Below are 17,590 nucleotides of genomic sequence, written 5' to 3'. Positions count from 1 at the left end.
TGGGAGCCAGCCATGGGAAAACAGGAATTGGCATGCATCATGGGCTCAGTGAACCAAACTCTAGCCTTGACCAATTTTCAGCTGGAAATCTATCAGATGGCCTTACTTTCCTTAAAAATAAATCAAGTAGTCTCTCCTCTTCCAGACTTTTACTGGGCCTCAAAAACAGAGACCCACATCCAACTACACTGTGGGCTGTACTCACCAGCCGGTCCATCTTGCTAAGTGTATTTGAACTATAAATGATGGACCCACAAATTCCAGGAAATTTACCTTAAGATTTCAGTCGTTAGCCTAATGAAAGTCACTCATGCCTGAGCAAATTGCAATGCAGGATAAGCCCATCTGGTTTTCTCATCCAAGATAATATTATACATGAGAGTTTAGAAAGACATGGTACATTAAAGCATTCCCAATTGTTAGTGGTATTTAAAATATCAATTGGGTAGAAAAATTTGTATCTATGTCAAGAGGAGGAATTACAGACTTAGTGTGCAGATGGGAAGAAGTTGCTGGCCTAAGACACTTTGTTGCAGAACTGAAAAGAGAAACTGAGGGGAAAGCACAGCAAACATGTTTCTTTCTTAGCAGAATAGAGGGCTGAAAAATATTTGACACTGATAGTCAATCACCGGATTTTAAGGACCAGAACATATGGACATTTTTATGGGACAAAGGAAGTTCTTTGATGGCCTCCTTTGAAGGAAGAAGACTCTAAGGGTAATTGATGAGAAAGGAGGTGGGGAAGTTGATGGGCTCATGGATGGAACATGACAACAGGAAAGAAAGTGATTCCATAGTCCCATGAATAAAGAATTCATGGGTGCATTTCTAAAATACCTTTGATAGGTGAAAATGATAGACTCCATTTCAGCCTAATATTCTCTTTCTGTCTTTGATCCTGTTGAAGAGAATTGTTCTTTATGGACAAGCCTCATAGGCTCCATAACAATGTAGAGTGTCACTTTTCCTCAGGAGCACCTGAAAATTTGACCCTTTGCCCCAACTCCTCCTTTCTTCCGTCAGTAGTGACAGTGCCTGGCAGCTGCCTTCTTCAGACCCTGCCACTTTGTGCAGGGAGGCAAGGCTGGGGGAGTGATCACACTTCCAGACACTGGCTTGGCGTCCCTCTCTGTTTATTCCGTCTTTGATTATCAATCACGCTGTGTCCTCGAGGCGGAGGAGCCTGCCCCCAGCTTGTCCATCATCCCATTTCACTGCCCTCTTGCCTCTCAAGTGTGTCAGTGTCAAGATCAACCCCTGATGATCAAGGAGTGAAAAGCACCTGATAAGCCAACCATACAAAACAAGTGCGTGGAGAATGTGGTGGAGGAATTAGCTCTTCCAGTTGCAGTCATTAGAGAAGGTGTAAATATCAGAAAATTTCAAAAAGTGGGTTGATTCATTGGAGGGGCCTTGAAAATGGAGTAGATTTGTTGATAGATGATGATTCTATCAAAGTACTTTTTGTTTTTATTTAATTTTTTAAAGAGAATTGGATTTTTGGATTCCAAAGTCAAAGCTGCACAAAAAGGTATCCACAGACAAATGTTACACCCATTCCTGACCCCTTTACCCTGTTGATCTCTGCCCCATAGGTATTTTTATGATTCCTTATTTATGAATTTAGTGCTTCTTTATATTTACAAATAAATATAAACATCTGTATTCCCTCCACACTTTTAGTACAAAATATAGTATATATAATACTCTGGACTTTGCTTTTTTCACCTAAAAAATATTTCCTGGAAATCTTCCCTTATGAGTATACAAAAATCATCCTAATTTTTTATTAAGCCATTGTGAGATCCTATCATAGTTTGTTTAACTAGTACCCTTGTTAATAGACATTTAGATTGCTTTCAGTATTTTGCTATTATAAACAGTTTCACAGCAAATCACCTTATACATATGTTACTCTATCTATGTGGGTATATCTTTACAATAGATTCTGAGAATCAGGATTATTGGGCCAAATGGAAAATGTATTTAATTTCGTTAGATATCAGCAGATTTCTCTCCACACAAGTTGTATCATACTGCAATCCCACCAGCAATGTGTAAGTGTCTGTTTCCCTAAAGCTCTCCAAAAGACTGTACAACCAAGCTTGTGAATGTTTTCAGCCAATGTGGTAAAGAAAAATGAGATCTTAGCATAGTGTGTTGGTGGGTTGCATTTTTCTTTCTATGAGTATGATTGGACATTTTTTCATGTGTTTGAGGAGCATTCATACTTTGTTTTTAGTGTCCTTTGCCTTTTTTTTTTTTTTCTATTGGATTGTTCTTCTTAATATCAATTTATAGGTACTCTTTCTAAATTAGAATGAAAATTGAGACTCCAGTTCTCTTCCCAATTCCAAGATACTGACCCAGTTTGGGGATAAGGTCCAGGAATTTATATTTTTAAACTGTTGCTCAAGTGGTTCTGATTTGCAGCTAGGTTTGGTGGAGAGCAGACGGTTAAGTGTAGGACAGAGTGAAAGAGAGGTTGGCACCAGATTTTAAAGGATTTCAAATACCAGCACAGAGAAATCAAATTTTATTTGGTAAACCATGTGAAGTCACTAAAGATTTCTAAATATATTTTTCAAATAAATTTTAAATAACTTCCCAGGTTTGGGGGAGTCAGTCTGTAGGACAGAAAAGAATCTGGCAGGATGCTTTCTTCATAGATAGGACAAGTTGCTCTTTCTAGAGAACAAGAAAGCAGCAACTTTGTGATCAGGAATGGCCAGGTTAGTCTCCCCTATCAATTTGATCCAGACACTCATTTCACAATGGGTTGGTAGGCAGGCGACTGACCCATTCATATAGTAAAATAGGAGCAAGAGAATCGACTACAGAGTCATTTAAATTAATCTGTTTCCAATCAAAAGAAAGTAAATCCCATAGCTGGAGGCCAGGGTTATCGTCAGCAATCTCAGAAATATCGTTAAAATAAAAGATTCAGCTTTTTATGGAGTCTTTGCCTTCAGATTTATCCATAGCTTTGGCCTGTGCTGACTTCTTGAATAGGATAGTTATATTTTATTATTAAAACAAATTTTTTTAACATGTATTTATTTTTGAGAGACAAAGTGAGACAGAGCATAAGTGGGGGAGGAGCAGAGAGAGAAGGGAGACACAGAATCCAAAGCAGGCTCCAGGCTCTGAGCTGTCAGCACAGAGCCTGATGCGGGGCTCGAACTCACAGAGCACGAGATCATGACCTGAGCTGAAGTCAGGTGCTTAACCTACTGAACCACCCAGGCACCCCAGGATAGTTATATTTTAAATGCCATATAAATAGATTTTATCTATGTTGTGTGTTACCCCGGAAAGGGTTTATTAAGGTAGGTGATGAATGGTGCAGCGCAGTGGATGACACTCAAGAGATCAGAATGCCAAAGGAAAATAGAGTTTATTGCTCATGGGTGCCAGAGAGGAAATTGCAGCACGCCCCCTAGGCCCACAAGTGGAGCCAGGGTTGGGTCAGAAAGCAGCAGTAAGAGCAGGGAGGGGAGAGCCTAGGTCACTGTCTTTATTGGGGTTCCCAAGAGAAAGGTGAGGCAGGACAAAGTACAGAGTTTCTGATTGGCTAGTTTGAATAATTTCACCAGGCTTTGGGCTATAGGTCTGGTCCCTAGTTGCCTGGTACCTGACCCTGGATGATTAAGGAAGAGGAATATTGTTTCCTGGCGTGCACGTGTCAGAGAGAGGAGGCAGGGCATTGGGTTGGTTGGTTTGCATTTCAGAGAGCTACTGCAGGCTGCAGATTTGCTGTCTCTAAGAATTGGCTAGTTTTGGGAGAGGCAGTCTCTCCCTAGTCAGAAAGGGTTTTTAACATGTCAAAATATCATAATATATAGAAATTTTTAAATGTGGTTAATACAATTATAAGACCTCATATGTGAAAACCCAAATTTAGAAAATAAATCTATATGATGAGCTTTCTCAAATTACACTTAGACTGGCTGTGTTATAAGCTCACAAGATACAGGAAGTGTAAGGGTTTGATGATGCATTTTCTATGTGGACCCAGAACTGCTCACCTCCTTCACTCTACCCCTCACTACCCTCTTTTTTCTCACGTGGCATCTTTCTTAGGGGAGAGATGTCATGGTTACCAAATCTGTACCTAGTGTCTATGCGTGCCAGGCTACAGGGATTTAGAAGACAATCAAAGGTTAGTCCCTGTTGATGAACTGCTCGTATCTAGTGGAAAGAAAGATGTGTAAACAACCTGTTGCAATGCAGGGTGATAAGCATTATTGCAGAAGCAGCTAAAAGTATTGTGAGTGCATAGGTGAGGTAAAGATAGGTTACAGAAGTAATTAGGAGTTCCCATGTAGACGGGTAGGGATAGCATTCCAGGAAGAGAAGGCATATTTCTAGAAACTGAAAATAGAAGCTGGAGCATATTGTATGGAAGAGTTAAGTGATCAGCTCACTAAGATAGACTGAGTCCAGGGCAGAAATGGCCTTGGCCGCTATGCCTAGGATTTGGATTTTATCCTGTCCTTGTTCCCTGTCCTTAGATGGCAACATAGCGACCCAGAAAACTTGTTAACATGCAGGTTCCTGAGCCTCACCTCTAGAAATTCTGATCAAATTGGTCTGGACCCAAGGATTGTAATTTTAACAAGTGCCCCAGGTGATTGTGCCCCGCCTGTCTACCCAGGTGAGGGTAGACAGTGGATCATGCTTTGAAAAACTGTTAGAGGAGATATAGAACTTCTGAAGCAATGGGAGAGGCTGAAATGGTCCAGGAACATTGGCAGAATGCCTGAACTCAGGTGAGACAGAGTGGGAGTAGGAGATACCACAGATATCGTAGAGAAGGAGCCGTCACAGATGGAAACTTCAAATGTAATGCCTGGCACACAGTTGGTGATTAGTAAGTTGTTGCTGGAGCTGAATTTTTCTGCAACGTCATTGCTGTCTATGGTCAGACATGGAAGAACAAATACATGAAGAAATCTATTACCACCTCAACTTGGGAATTGAGATCCTTAAAGGATGGAAACCCAGGCCAATGCCCCACTTACAGGACCAGTCCCCACCAGGGTGTGACAGAGTTCAAGCTCCCTTCTGTCCCTCCTAAGTCATCTTAGGTCAAGGACAGGCTGTGTGGCATAACCAAATCCCACCACATGAGTTTGGATCTGTGAATCCATTTAGCTGGATCAAGACCATGCGGACTGTTTATAGGATTGCGTCCTCAAGAATGTTTGCTTCTAAGCCCTGCAAAGGACTAGAGAGCTTTGGCAAAACTGTTACAAAAATGTAACAAGAAGCTGCCAAATTGATGCTGCATTTCCAGACCGAGGAGAGCCTGGTGTTCACCCAGCCCTGACTGAGACGGAACGTGGAACGTAGTGGAGATCTGGGGCAGGGGCAGGCAGCTGGAGCTGGGAGCTGGCCTCACACATCCCTTCCTCCAAATTGGGCCAGAGGTGGACACTGTCTTATGGTAGAGCTGCTGTCATCCCTTGTAGGAGCCACCGTTGATCAGTGCTTTCACTGTGATTTTCCACCTCAGCACAAACATTCATTTGGGATGTAGATACTCTGCAGTCTGGAAGTGTAAAATGTTTATTTTTAATGTCAGGTCAAAACGTTTCAGAAGATCTTTTAGTTGAAAGGAGAAAACAGGCCATGACATCGGTTTCTTGCTATATCCCAGTTAGAACGAAGGTTGGCTTAAATCTTGGTCCTAGGTCTTCTCTGTCCTTGGGTGGGATATGTTTTGGTCAAGTAGAGAGAATACTCAATAAGAATGAGGTCGTATTAACTGAGCCTTAACCCTCACTCTGTTATTAACTAGTAGGGTAAACTTGAGCCAGTTGCTCCTTTGTGGGCTCTGTGATGGGTTTGTTCTCTGGGAAGCAGGCTCTGAAACTGAGATTTGCATACATGCGGTTAATGGGGGAGTCATCTTCGGAATAATGCTTATGAGAGGGGAGGGATACGAGAGAACAGAGAGGGAGTTTTAGTTGTAATGCAATGAACCCTTCGGAGTAGCAGTTCACTTGGAGGCAACGGGGACGTTTTTTAGATCTACCCCACTGCATCAGCCGCTGAATGTGGGCTGTCCCCTAGGAAGAGTGTGACTTGGCAGAAAGGCACCTCCTTTCTAAGGTCAGTGATTTTCAGAGAGGGAGTCAGCGGCTAACCTTCACAGCAGCCTTGCTTCTGAAGGCAGGATCTGGACAGTACACCAAAGTGTCTGCTTCAGTCCCTGTTTCATCTAATGCTCCATATATTATTGTTTCTCAGTAACGTGACTGGGTTCTGCTAGGTAATGTCCGTATCACTTCTCTGTTGCCACAACAAGGCTGTGTAATGACGACCCACACACTCCAGTGGTGTGTAATTATTAAACATTCAGTCATAAGCCTGTAGGGTTCAGCTCACCTGGGCTGGGCTGGGCTGGGCAAGCCTTGGTGAGGCTGGCCTATGCATGTCCAGTCAGCTGCTGGTTGGCTGGGTGGTCCTGCTGATCTTGGCTGGGCTTGCACACTTTAGGGATCAACTGGTGTCGCCCCGTCTGGGCTGAGGCCAGGGTAACTTGGTTTAGCTTATTCTTCAGAAGTCTAGCGTGCATGTTGTTCTCATGGCGACGGTAGAGGCAAGAGCAATCCCAAATGTACAGGCTCATTTCTAGCCTCTATGTCACTTTTGCTAACATCACCTAGCACTGGCCGGAGCATGTGGTATAGATGAGCTCAGAATCGAGAGGCACGACAGTTTAACTCATCACTTTAAAGAGGAGCCACAGTCACTGGACAAAGAGTGTAGGTATGGAGAAAGGTGAAGAACTGGGGCCATTTTTTTGAAATCTACTACATTCTCCAACTTCCTTCCATCCGAGCCATTTAGTGCTTTTTGTAACTTTCTCTGTGAGGTAGAGATAATGGTCTCATTTTGATTCTAATTAGGAATTTGAACTCTATCCAAATTACTCATTTCTGAACCCAGCACCCAGCATAGACTTAGCTCAGGACACTGGCTGCATTTCCAGTGTATTAACAGTGTATAACAAATACTTTATTATTTGTATTAACAGTGTATTAACAAATACTTTGTTATTACACTCCAGTGTATTAACAAATACTTTGTGGAATGAACAAAAGTATGCTGAGAATTAAAACTAGGAATCCTTAGATTCAAGAGAAAATCTTGCTTGTAAAGTTTCAGAATCATTAGTTATTAAAAACATTTTTAAATCAGTTTTTAATTATTTATTTTATTATTATTACTAATTGTAAAATATGCTCCTTGTTAAATTTTACATAATATAGACATGCTTAGAGTAAATAGTGAAAGTGTCCACTCACCTTTTCCATTCCCTAGAGGCAACCATTGTTACCAACTAGATGTCCTTCTGGACATTTTCCAGTGTCTATTCCTGTACAGATGTATTTTCTTTTATTTCCTTTTAAGCAAGAATAATGTCTACTATGCATTTTCTTCAGCAACTTGCTTTTTTAGCTCAATGAGACATAGTAAACAAAAACCAACAACATGAATCTGGCAATTTTTTTTAATTACTTTGTAATTAATTCATGACAGCAAAAATGTACATTTAAAAAAACAGTTTAGGGATGCCTGGGTGGCTCAGTCAGTTAAGCTTCTGACTCTTGATTTCGGCTCAGGTCATGATCTCACGGTTTGTGGCATCCACCCCCACGCTTAGGATTCTCTCTCTCCCTCTCTCTGTCTGCCCCTCCCTGCTGTCTCTGTCTCTCTCTCTCAAAATAAATAAGCAAACATAACAAATAGTTTATATGGGGGTGCCTGTGTGGGTCAGTGGGTTAAGCATCCGACTTTGGCTCAGGTCATGATCTTGCGGTTTGTGAGCTCGAGCCCCGCATCAGGCTCTGTGCTGACAGCTCGGAGCCTGGAGCCTGCTTCCGATTCTGTGTCTCTCCATCTCTCGGCCCCTCCCCTGTTCATGCTCTGTGTCTCTCTGTCTTTCAATAATAAATAAATGTTTAAAAAATTTTTAAAAAGTAGTTTATATATACGAAGCATATAATTTTTCACTTTGCAGAGCGCTTGGTCCTCATATAAGCTATGGGCTCCCATGCCTTTGAACTGCCTCTGTGAAGAACTGTCACAATTTGGGGGAAGAAAGCAGATTCTTTGTCTTTGCATTTTGATCTGCTTTAGAGGAAATCAAGTTCCTTGTTTGTGTACTTTCAGTGATCCTAATCAAATAAACCAAAGTAATAGTTAAATTGCAATCATCCCCTTTTGAGGAAAAGAGCAATGGTCTGTGGTACTCAAGCCCTATAACCTCTGTATTTGTAAAACTATGGCTGTTTCTACTGTAGTACTATTCAGTGGGTAGCAATGTGGGCAGTAAGTGATAGAGTCTTTTCACCAATATATCTATGATCACATCTTTGCTGACTTTATTTTTTTCACATTTTTTTTTTTAAATACAGGGAGTCATTTGGCAGATAAAAATTTTTGTAGGGTTGAGGGAAACACTGTGACCTGGGAGGGATGTAACATTTTCATCTCAGAGATGTTAAACTGATTTCCAGACTTAAGAGTTGCCATATTCAAACTTCCCATCCACCTAGTGACATGTTCAAGAACCATTTCGAAGTATAATAATTTATTTTTAGGGCTTGATGTTTAAAAAATATATATAATGGTTAAAAACTTCTGTACATTTAGTAACACTTTGCTTGAAATTGTATTCACTTACAAAATTTGTATAATGAGGGCAGCTGGGTGGCTCAGTGGGTTGAGGTGTCCGACTCCTGATTTCAATTCAGGTCACGATCTCATGGTTCGTGAGATCAAGCCCCTCATTGGGCTTGTCACTGACAGCTCGGAGCCTGCTTGGGATTCCCTCTCTCTGCCCCTCCCCTCCCCTGCTCATAGTGTCTCTCTCTCTCTCTCTCTCTCTCTCTCTCTCAAAATAAATAAATAAACTTAAAAAATTGTATTATGGAGAGCTCTACATTTTTGGAGCTAAAATGAACCTGTTGGGCAGGCCTGAACATAAGCATGTTTCTCTCTATAGCAATGACATGGTTCACTGAGTCTCAAAGTGATTCTGTAATAAAAGTGAGGAAAAGATAGAGATTTTAGACTCAACTAAATAAATAACAAAAACTAAAAGAAAAAAAACAAAAACGTTTTTCTTTAAAAACAGAAACAAAAACTAAAATAAATTTAAAAGCTCCTTGGTGAGATGGGGTGATGACTCATTCCCAGGATAGAGTTGGCAATCTTCTTCCAGGGGTGAGTCAGCGGCCTTCACTCTCACTTTGCTCCTTCTGATTCACTACCTACCATCAGGGTAGGCACAGATGGGGCTTGATTATTTGTAGAGAACTGACTTTCAAAATGAGTTTATTCATTTATTTCTACATTTACTTATTCACTTGGGGAACTTGTGTTCAAACAAAATGTTGGCTGAATGTGTGCAACTAATGAAAGCTGTTCTAATTAACTCAGGACGGAGACTCAGAGCTTCCCACTTATTTTGGTCTTGTCACACCCATATTCATTCACATTTCATTTCCTTGAAGATAATGAAAAACCCATGCGAGTGGTGGATGATGAGGACCTGGTAGACCAGCATCTCATTGGTGAGCTGAGGAAAGAGTATGGAATGACCTATAATGACTTCTTCATGGTGCTCACAGATGTGGACCTGAGAGTCAAGGTAAGGGTTTCTGTTTTAGACAGTACAGTTCCATTCCTTAGAATAGCAACTCTGAATTTTTTGTCAATGAATCTATTAGACGTATGAATAAGCACAAATTATTTTATTAAGTGGGAAGGTTTTGAAAAGGTCCAGATATTCCACGTTATCTTATAGAATTTGTGCCTACAAATGTAGTCTATGGAAAGAACTGGGTTGGATGACCTTGTATGGCCCAGCTGTTTGACTCAGACTAAACTCTTCTGTAACATCAATGTCATGCATTCATCAGACACTGGTTGAGTAGCTATGATGTCCCAGGCCCTGGGGATAAAAGGTGAAAAGTAGTTGGCTTCTTCCTTCAGGAAGGTCAGATTTAACATGGACCCACTCTGGAAGGGCCTGGAAGTTTTACCTCTCAATCCCACATGGACAAGACAGTAGGGTTTTATACCTACTTTCTTCTTATGCTTAGGGACAGAAGTTCTGAACCATGAAAAATTGTGCCATGTAGTAATACTAATAATACTAATACTAATACTAATACTAATACTAATAATACTAACAAAAATAGCTAACTTTATTAAGTATTTTCCTTACGCCAGGCACTTACCTCAACCCTTTACAATCCCTATCTCAAATCTCTGAGATAAATAATGAGTATTATCTTCATTTCACAGAAGAACAAAGATAGGCCCAGCGTGGTTAAGTAACATGCCCAAGTTTACCCACTTAGCATTGCGCTTGGTACCCACACAGGCTGGCTCCAGATTGCACTGTCTTTACTATTCTAGTGCACCAATAGCATACCATGCTTATATGAAGATCATCAGGAGAAAGGTCACCTGGGCCATCAGAATAGGTCATTCAACCTGTAGTCTTCTTCTGAATCTGGAGAGAGTTCCCTTCTTTAATGCATTCCTTACTTGCGTTGCCCCACCTATAACATGAGGGGCTGAACTGGATGGGCCCAAAGGTCTCTGCCAGCTTTTACACTCTAGCTTACTGAATTGCCACAGGGGGTATATCTCCAAGCCATGTCCAGACTTCCCTGTAGTTTATGCTGACAATGCTCAGCCAGCCATCAAATCCATCTTAGGTTGCTGTTATAAGTGCAGGAAGCTCTGATCCAGGAAACTGAATTGCATTATCTTTAAGGTGGATTCCAACTTTTTTTCTAAGGATACACATAGAAACATGGTCTAATTGTAAGTGATGCTTGCTCAATAAAACAGCCTCTGGGAATCACAAAGAGTTTATCTAGATTCCTGATGGCCAGAGAACGGTGCTCCTTCTGGTGAAAAATTACCCTGATAGTTCAAGTCAGATATTCCAACAGGTTATTCCGTTTCCGTGTCAATTACAGCACTTCTCACCTTCTCCTCAGTTGTGTAGCGAACAGGAACCAGTGTAGTCCCAGAGGTAGGGAAGTGAGCCTAGGATATGTGTGATAAGGAAGTCATGGACCCTTTCCCATAAAAGGCACGCAGTTAAGAAATTCTCATTAAACATAAGGGGCAGTTGCTTCATGGATTCTGAACCCCAAAACATCAGCAGAGGTATTTTTGCAGAGGAGGATGTGTAAATCAATGAACCCTCGAGACTCTGATTTCTCCAGCGCTCCCATGAATTTTCCCAGGCCCTCTATCCTCTGAGCAGAGGGAAGAAACACCCTTAAACATTATATGCTTTCTATTCTTTCTTAAACAGCAATACTACGAGGTACCCATAGCAATGAAGTCTGTGTTCGATTTGATCGATACATTCCAGTCCCGAATCAAAGATATGGAAAAGCAGAAGAAGGAGGGCATTGTTTGCAAGGAAGACAAGAAGCAGTCATTGGAGAACTTCCTGTCCAGGTACCTCACCTTTGGAGTCCCTGAGGAGGCAGGTGGGGATGTGTTCTGAGTGAGTTAATGAAAAGGCTAAGGAAACACAAAGTAGATGTGTGTGCAGACCTGCCCAGCTGAAAGGTCCGTCTGCCTCATGGTCCTCTGGCCACTGGACTTAGTCTTTTCCTGTCAAAAGGGCTCTGGTCACAAGGTTGACTGGGGTCAGCTCCAAGCTTGAATGTTGATTTGGTGGCTTTGGATAGGCCTTTTCTCTCTTTTCTGCTTCTTTCTTGGCACAGAATAAATAATTCTGACCTGTGAGGGTTAATTTATTCCATCAGTGAATTTAGAGGGCTTTATATACTGCATTTTTATTTTACATATTTATTTATTAGGCCCTTCTGGTTTCAAACAGGATTTGGAACACTCTGCTTGATTTTCTGCTTCCCTCCAGCTCTGCAGAAAACAACAAAAGCCCCTCTAGGACCTCAGAAGGAGAAATGCCTTTTACCCAGCTCCCTGATTCCCTGGGGAGGAGGGTTTATTGAAAACCATTGTAGGGAAACTTCAGTAAATACACAGAGAAGACTGTTAAAAAAAATTGCTCCACTTCCTCCCTTCTCCATCCCTTCCCCCATGCTGGATGGAAATTCTACAGGGCCTTTGGGGCCCTAGGAGATGCAAAACTACAGAAGTTCCACCTACAGCAAATAAATGCACAGAGATCGCCATGTAACATCTCCCCTCCCCAACACCTCCCCCCCCTCCCCCCCGCCCAGCTGTACTGTGTGGCCAAGAGGCTCCAGAAATGGAGCAAGAATTTACTTGGAGGCTCATTAACTTGGAGGCTGTGAACTTCCTTACTTGTGTCTATAAAGCATGTTCTTTATGTGTGAGTCAGAGAATCAAGGATTCTCTGTTTAGTAAGTAGGTAATCTGAACTCCTCTAGATTCAGGAGGCTTGGGTCTCTTAAAAGATAACCTCATGATGTGTAAAGGGCACAGGACTTACTGTTCATCCAAGTTTGGGGTCTGCAGTTTACTAGCTATGTTGCCTCTATGGCCCTGACTCCATCCCAGGGTTTCTGGGATCACTTTTTGTATGCTCACCTCTGTCCCAAGCACTTCACCTTCCCAAGTTTAATCTTTACAACAATCCTATGAGCTGAATACTGTAACTATTGTTGAGTTGTAGAGGGCACAACTGAGGCTGACAGAGATCAAGTAACTAACTTTCGGTCATCACCCAGCTAGTGTCAGCTCTGGGACTCACGGCGCCACCCAAGGCCCGTATTCTTTTCAAATACTCCTTTTGAAAATATAACTTGAATTATTTTTAGTCTTGGACCCAGGATCCCAGAGTTTGAAGTGAAGAGAGATATCCCTAAAACCACAGGATTTCAGAGCTGAAAGGAACCTGAGGTTCTTCCTTCATCCCAATTTTCAGTGCAATGCAAGCATCTGGAATGGAGATGGAAGGTGCCTGACTTTATAAGGACTTGAGGCTCAACCCAGTCTTCAGTCCACTCTCTTAGCTGAGAAAGGGCTCTAACTCTCCACCTGACAGGTGGCTCCTTGTCTAGTCTTGGGGGCACTGAAACATCAACTTCTGATCCAAGGTCATCCCTCTCTATGGCAGTGACTTAGAAGATGGATGGTCAAAGCTTATTGTTGCCCTTGAGGTGTTTTTCTTCCTTTACCTTCCTTCCCCCGTTCTCCCCTACCCCTTCCTTCCCTTGCTTTCTTCCTTAGCTCTCTCTTAAACTTTTAAGTTAGGCTTTTTAATCTTATTATTCTATTTAGAACCTAGCAAATTTTAGCCATCACTTTTATGGGGCTTTGAATAATGTTTGATCTGGCTTACAAACTCAATAATTAAACAATTTTGTTATTTCAAACAGTCATTTTATATTTAATATATATTTTTGAGTTGTTGAAATAAACAAAATCTTTCTGAGTACTTTAATGATCCATAAGTTTAATTAGTTAATCTTGTAAATACAGTGAATCTAGAGTTTCTCAGGAGTTCCAATCACTTAAAACCACACATCTAAACCAATTACTCAATTATAAATTCTAATTTAAAGTTTCAAGGTTGTCATTTTATTGAGCCAAATTCTCTTAAGTTTCACAAGTACATATATTGTGTATATAAAGAAGACCAGGATCGTTCTTAGAAGTATAAATTATCACTATGATTGATTCTTTGAAAACTTGCTCTTCTTAATTCTAAATCTTCCAGGACTATAAGATGCATACCTGCTGAACCAACCTCGTAAACTCAGGTTGCCCAACCTCTACAGCAGGCAGTTACCACCCAGTCCATTGATGTTATTTATAACCAAGGATTTGGGCCAGCTCTGAGAGCTGCAGCTACAGACATCCTGATTTTTCTTACCATCCCCAGGCAGGCTGCCTTTTTTATAATGACTGTGTCATGGGTTTCAAAACATGACAGGGAAAGCTTGACATTATCTCAATTTTGCTCACACCTGAAGCTTGCAGTGCTCATTCCAGTTGATAACTGATTTGAATTTGGCATATCTTTGATTTTTAAGACTTGTACCCACATTTTGCCTCTAAAGTCTTTTGTACTGGTTAGGGCACTGTGATGTGTAAATGTATCTCCTTTCTAATGTCAGAGCCTTACGGGCTTTCATATTCTGTACCATTTTCGGAACATGCATCTGTTGTGGATACTCAGGATGGATATGATTATAATTTAGATGTCCTGTAGCTATGCATGATTTGTGGTCACAACTCATGAAATCACTGTGCTGATGATTATCATTGATCTTAAAAATTAATGTGGAGTTGTGTATAACCTAAAGGTTTGAGTCAGACAGCCCTGAGTTTGATTCCTGGTTTCTTCATTTATTGACTGTGTGACCTTGGGCTGATTACTTAACTTCTCCAGGCTTTAGTTTTCTCATTTGTGAAAGGCAGATAAGAAATGTATTTATTCTTAAGAGTTGTGAAAAGTAAATTCACAACAATGGCCCATGACCTAGTACAAAGTAAGTAATCGATAAATGCTGGCTATTAGTATTGGGACCAGTTAATCAGCTGCTAGTTAGAGAATTTTGTCATGAAGGAAGAGGTAGGAGGAAATTTAGTAAACACCTCAGGATTGAAACCCAGGCAAAGAGAACTGAAGGAAAAAAAATTTAAATAGCAGTTCTATAAATAAATGAGTATCCAAATGGGAATTTTCCTTCAAATTTGCTGAGTTGTTGGTGAGTCTATACAGCCTGGTTTCAGCTGACCAGACTCTAAAGCCAGTCTGGTCTTTAGTGACACTCATCTGGTTCAGGCTATAATTACGTTCTTCTGAGACAGAAGCCCCAAAGACTGGCAAATGCACACTAATCTGGGAATGCCAGTTAAGGGAAGTAAACACACACACAGCTCTTAGAATTTTTATTTACTGATAAGTTAAAGTGACAGAAAATCTATTTGCCCGAAATAAGGATCTGGGTGGGCCACACTGACATCTCTTGTTACATCCTTTGGAAGTTATTTCCTTCAGTGTTGTGAGCTGGAGTCTTGTGTCTCAATGTGAAGATCCGTGGGAGAAAGAATCATTACTTAGGGGGAATGACCTTTGCCTGGTTCTGTCTGCGACAGGGAGTCTCAGATCCTGTCCCCATCCAATCAGGACAGCATTCAGTGGTGCACACAGGTAAACAAGCCAAAATATACCTCACCCAAAATAGCTCCTTCCAGGATACCCTACAGCTCTGTGTGAGGCCAGGAAGGCTGGCCTGGTTTGGATGCTGGCTGGGGGGCCAGAGCTGGGCTGGCATGCCTCCTAAGGAAGCCGGGAGAGTACAGGAGACCATGTTTGTGATCACTGTTCCCTTTCCCAGGAGACCTCGGACAATCTCAGACACTCCTCTCCCCTCCTCCATGCCAGATACACTCATCTCCCTATCCTCAGTGGAGATTTTAGTTTTTCTTTCCCTTTGAAGAGAAACAAGCAGAGGAAGCAAATGTAATGTCACAGTAAGCAGTTCTTGGCAAGCCTTCCTACAGGCGTCCATTCAGAGGTTGTATTTCATCAGACTATCATTTTCTCTCATTCACCCAAACCACTTTTCCCCCAAGAGGCCATTTTCTTCGGGGTTGAAAACTCTCATGTTCACTGTGAGGCTAGAATGAGCGTAGGGAGAGAAGTCACGAATAAAATCGAGTGGCTTCCAGCTCAGTGAGTGTACTAACACCCCACAGGGGTCTGCACAGTAGGCAGAAAGCAAAACCCCTCCTCCAGTGAAGGTGGAGTTTGAGATAACTCCATACAGTTGCCCCTGGGATGCATTCCCTCTCTACTTCGTATCTCCTTTGGGACCCTGACTGTATGAGCCAAGCCTCAGGATCTCTGAGGGGGATAAACTAGGGAAACCATTGGCCTGGGAGTCAGAGAAATCTTATTTTGGTACCACCTCTTAGATGTACTAGTTAGGCAGGTTACTTCTCTAAGGCCCATTTTGTCATCTGTACAATGAAGGCAATAAGCTGTGCCTTCACTGACCTCTAATGTTGTCAGTATAGATGAACGTGAGCTGTGAAATGATACACAAACATGAGGATTGACTAAGTTATCATATGGCATGAGAGACAAACGTCCAAGGTCTATTAACGGACAAACGTCTACATCTAAGAAGCCCACAGATTAAGCCACCATCTATACCCATGTAATCACATGAATAACTTACACTGACGGATTTTAGCTTAAGTCTTATAATACCTCTTTGAAGCTGATGCTATTTTTCATTCTAGAGATAAGGAAAAACTGAGACTCAGATGAACTCAGCGATGTGCTCAAGGAACCCAAAAAGTAGCAGTGACAAAACATGAACTCGGGTTTCTAGGTTACAAGACAAAAGCTCTTTCTACTACCCTACTGTGTTGGAGCAGCAAGTTTGTTATATATGCTACGGTCCTAGGCTCGAGATGTAGCCCCATCCCACTTCACAGAGGACTCTATAATGTTGGGTCTTACTAATGAGAGTAGGCTGTGTTTTAGGACTTGCATTTGCCTCTGGAAGAACAACTGGCTACTGAGAAAGGCACACAGGGCTTTGTTTTCCCAGGAATTCTCCTTGGCCCTTGGAACTGCTTTGCCACTTTCCTTCTTCCTGTCACTGTCACCGCCTTAAAACTTAGTTCTCTTTTTTCTACTCTGTTTCCAGTCCATACGTTTGATTCTTAACCCCCTCCAAGCCTGAGCAAACTCTATTAGATTGTGAGTTTTCTTCAGTTTTCTTTGGATTCCCTATTTCTGTGGCTACAACATAACATAACGATTTGGGCCAGTCCTCATTGCGTCTAAAACTCTGAGTCTCTGGAAGTGACTTCTTCAGGCACGGTGGCCAGACTCACGCCTGATGTTTCGTGCAAATGCCAGTCAGCAGACCGTGAAGTTACAACGGAAAGAGAGTAAGAAATGTGGAAATGCAGTTTAATGACTTTGATGAGCTAGGAGATACTTCTAAGGGTCGGTGTTTTATATTCTGGGCACAAGAAAAACCCGACAGCCAAAGCGAGTCTGCTTTCTTACACTAGCCTCTATTGTTTGAAGCAGTAATCACGGCCTCCTGTCTGTTCCAGGTTCCGATGGAGGAGGCGGTTGCTGGTGATCTCTGCCCCTAATGATGAAGACTGGGCCTATTCACAGCAGCTCTCGGCCCTCAGTGGCCAGGCCTGCAATTTTGGTGAGTGGGAAGCTTCGTCATCACCGTTTTCCCATACCACTCTCTTCCTGGTCAATTCTAAAATGGAACATAGAAGCTTAGATCATCCAAATATTCCTCAGTCCAGACTGGAGATTCCCAGACACTTACTCAATTGTGTTGAATATAAAGTTGCTTTCAGACTCAAGCTTTAGTCCACTGGAGTTTTTTTTGTTTTGTTTTCTTTCTTTTTTTTCTCAATATTTTCCCCCCTTGGATTCTTCACTGAAGTGTTTGAAAATAGCCACTGTTTTACTTTCAGTGATCTGTGTTATGTGCCTTCTTGTTTGATTTGTTAAAACTTGTCTCAACATTATAAACCTCAGGTATCATTTACTTAGATAATACTTAGGTAAAAACATTGGGGGGGTACTTCT

The 17,590-nt window shown here is 41.7% G+C and overlaps 1 protein-coding gene across 1 annotated transcript in view; it reads left to right on the top strand.

Annotated features, from left to right (window-relative positions):
* CCDC80 (coiled-coil domain containing 80) overlaps positions 1-17,383 on the top strand; it is a 31,215-nt gene extending 13,832 nt beyond the window's left edge. The window contains exons 4-6 of the mRNA XM_049628181.1: positions 9,534-9,670; positions 11,360-11,508; positions 17,092-17,383. Of these exons, the coding sequence (XP_049484138.1) occupies positions 9,534-9,670; positions 11,360-11,508; positions 17,092-17,368 (563 nt within the window). The 3' untranslated portion in view covers positions 17,369-17,383. The remainder of the gene's footprint in view (positions 1-9,533; positions 9,671-11,359; positions 11,509-17,091) is intronic.
* Positions 17,384-17,590: the final 207 nt, after the last annotated feature.

Source organism: Panthera uncia, chromosome C2, assembly GCF_023721935.1.
Source record: "Panthera uncia isolate 11264 chromosome C2, Puncia_PCG_1.0, whole genome shotgun sequence".
NCBI classification, from domain to species: Eukaryota; Metazoa; Chordata; class Mammalia; order Carnivora; family Felidae; genus Panthera; species Panthera uncia.
The sequence above is the reverse complement of the archived record's forward strand: the minus strand, read 5'-3'. Positions and strand labels throughout refer to the sequence as shown.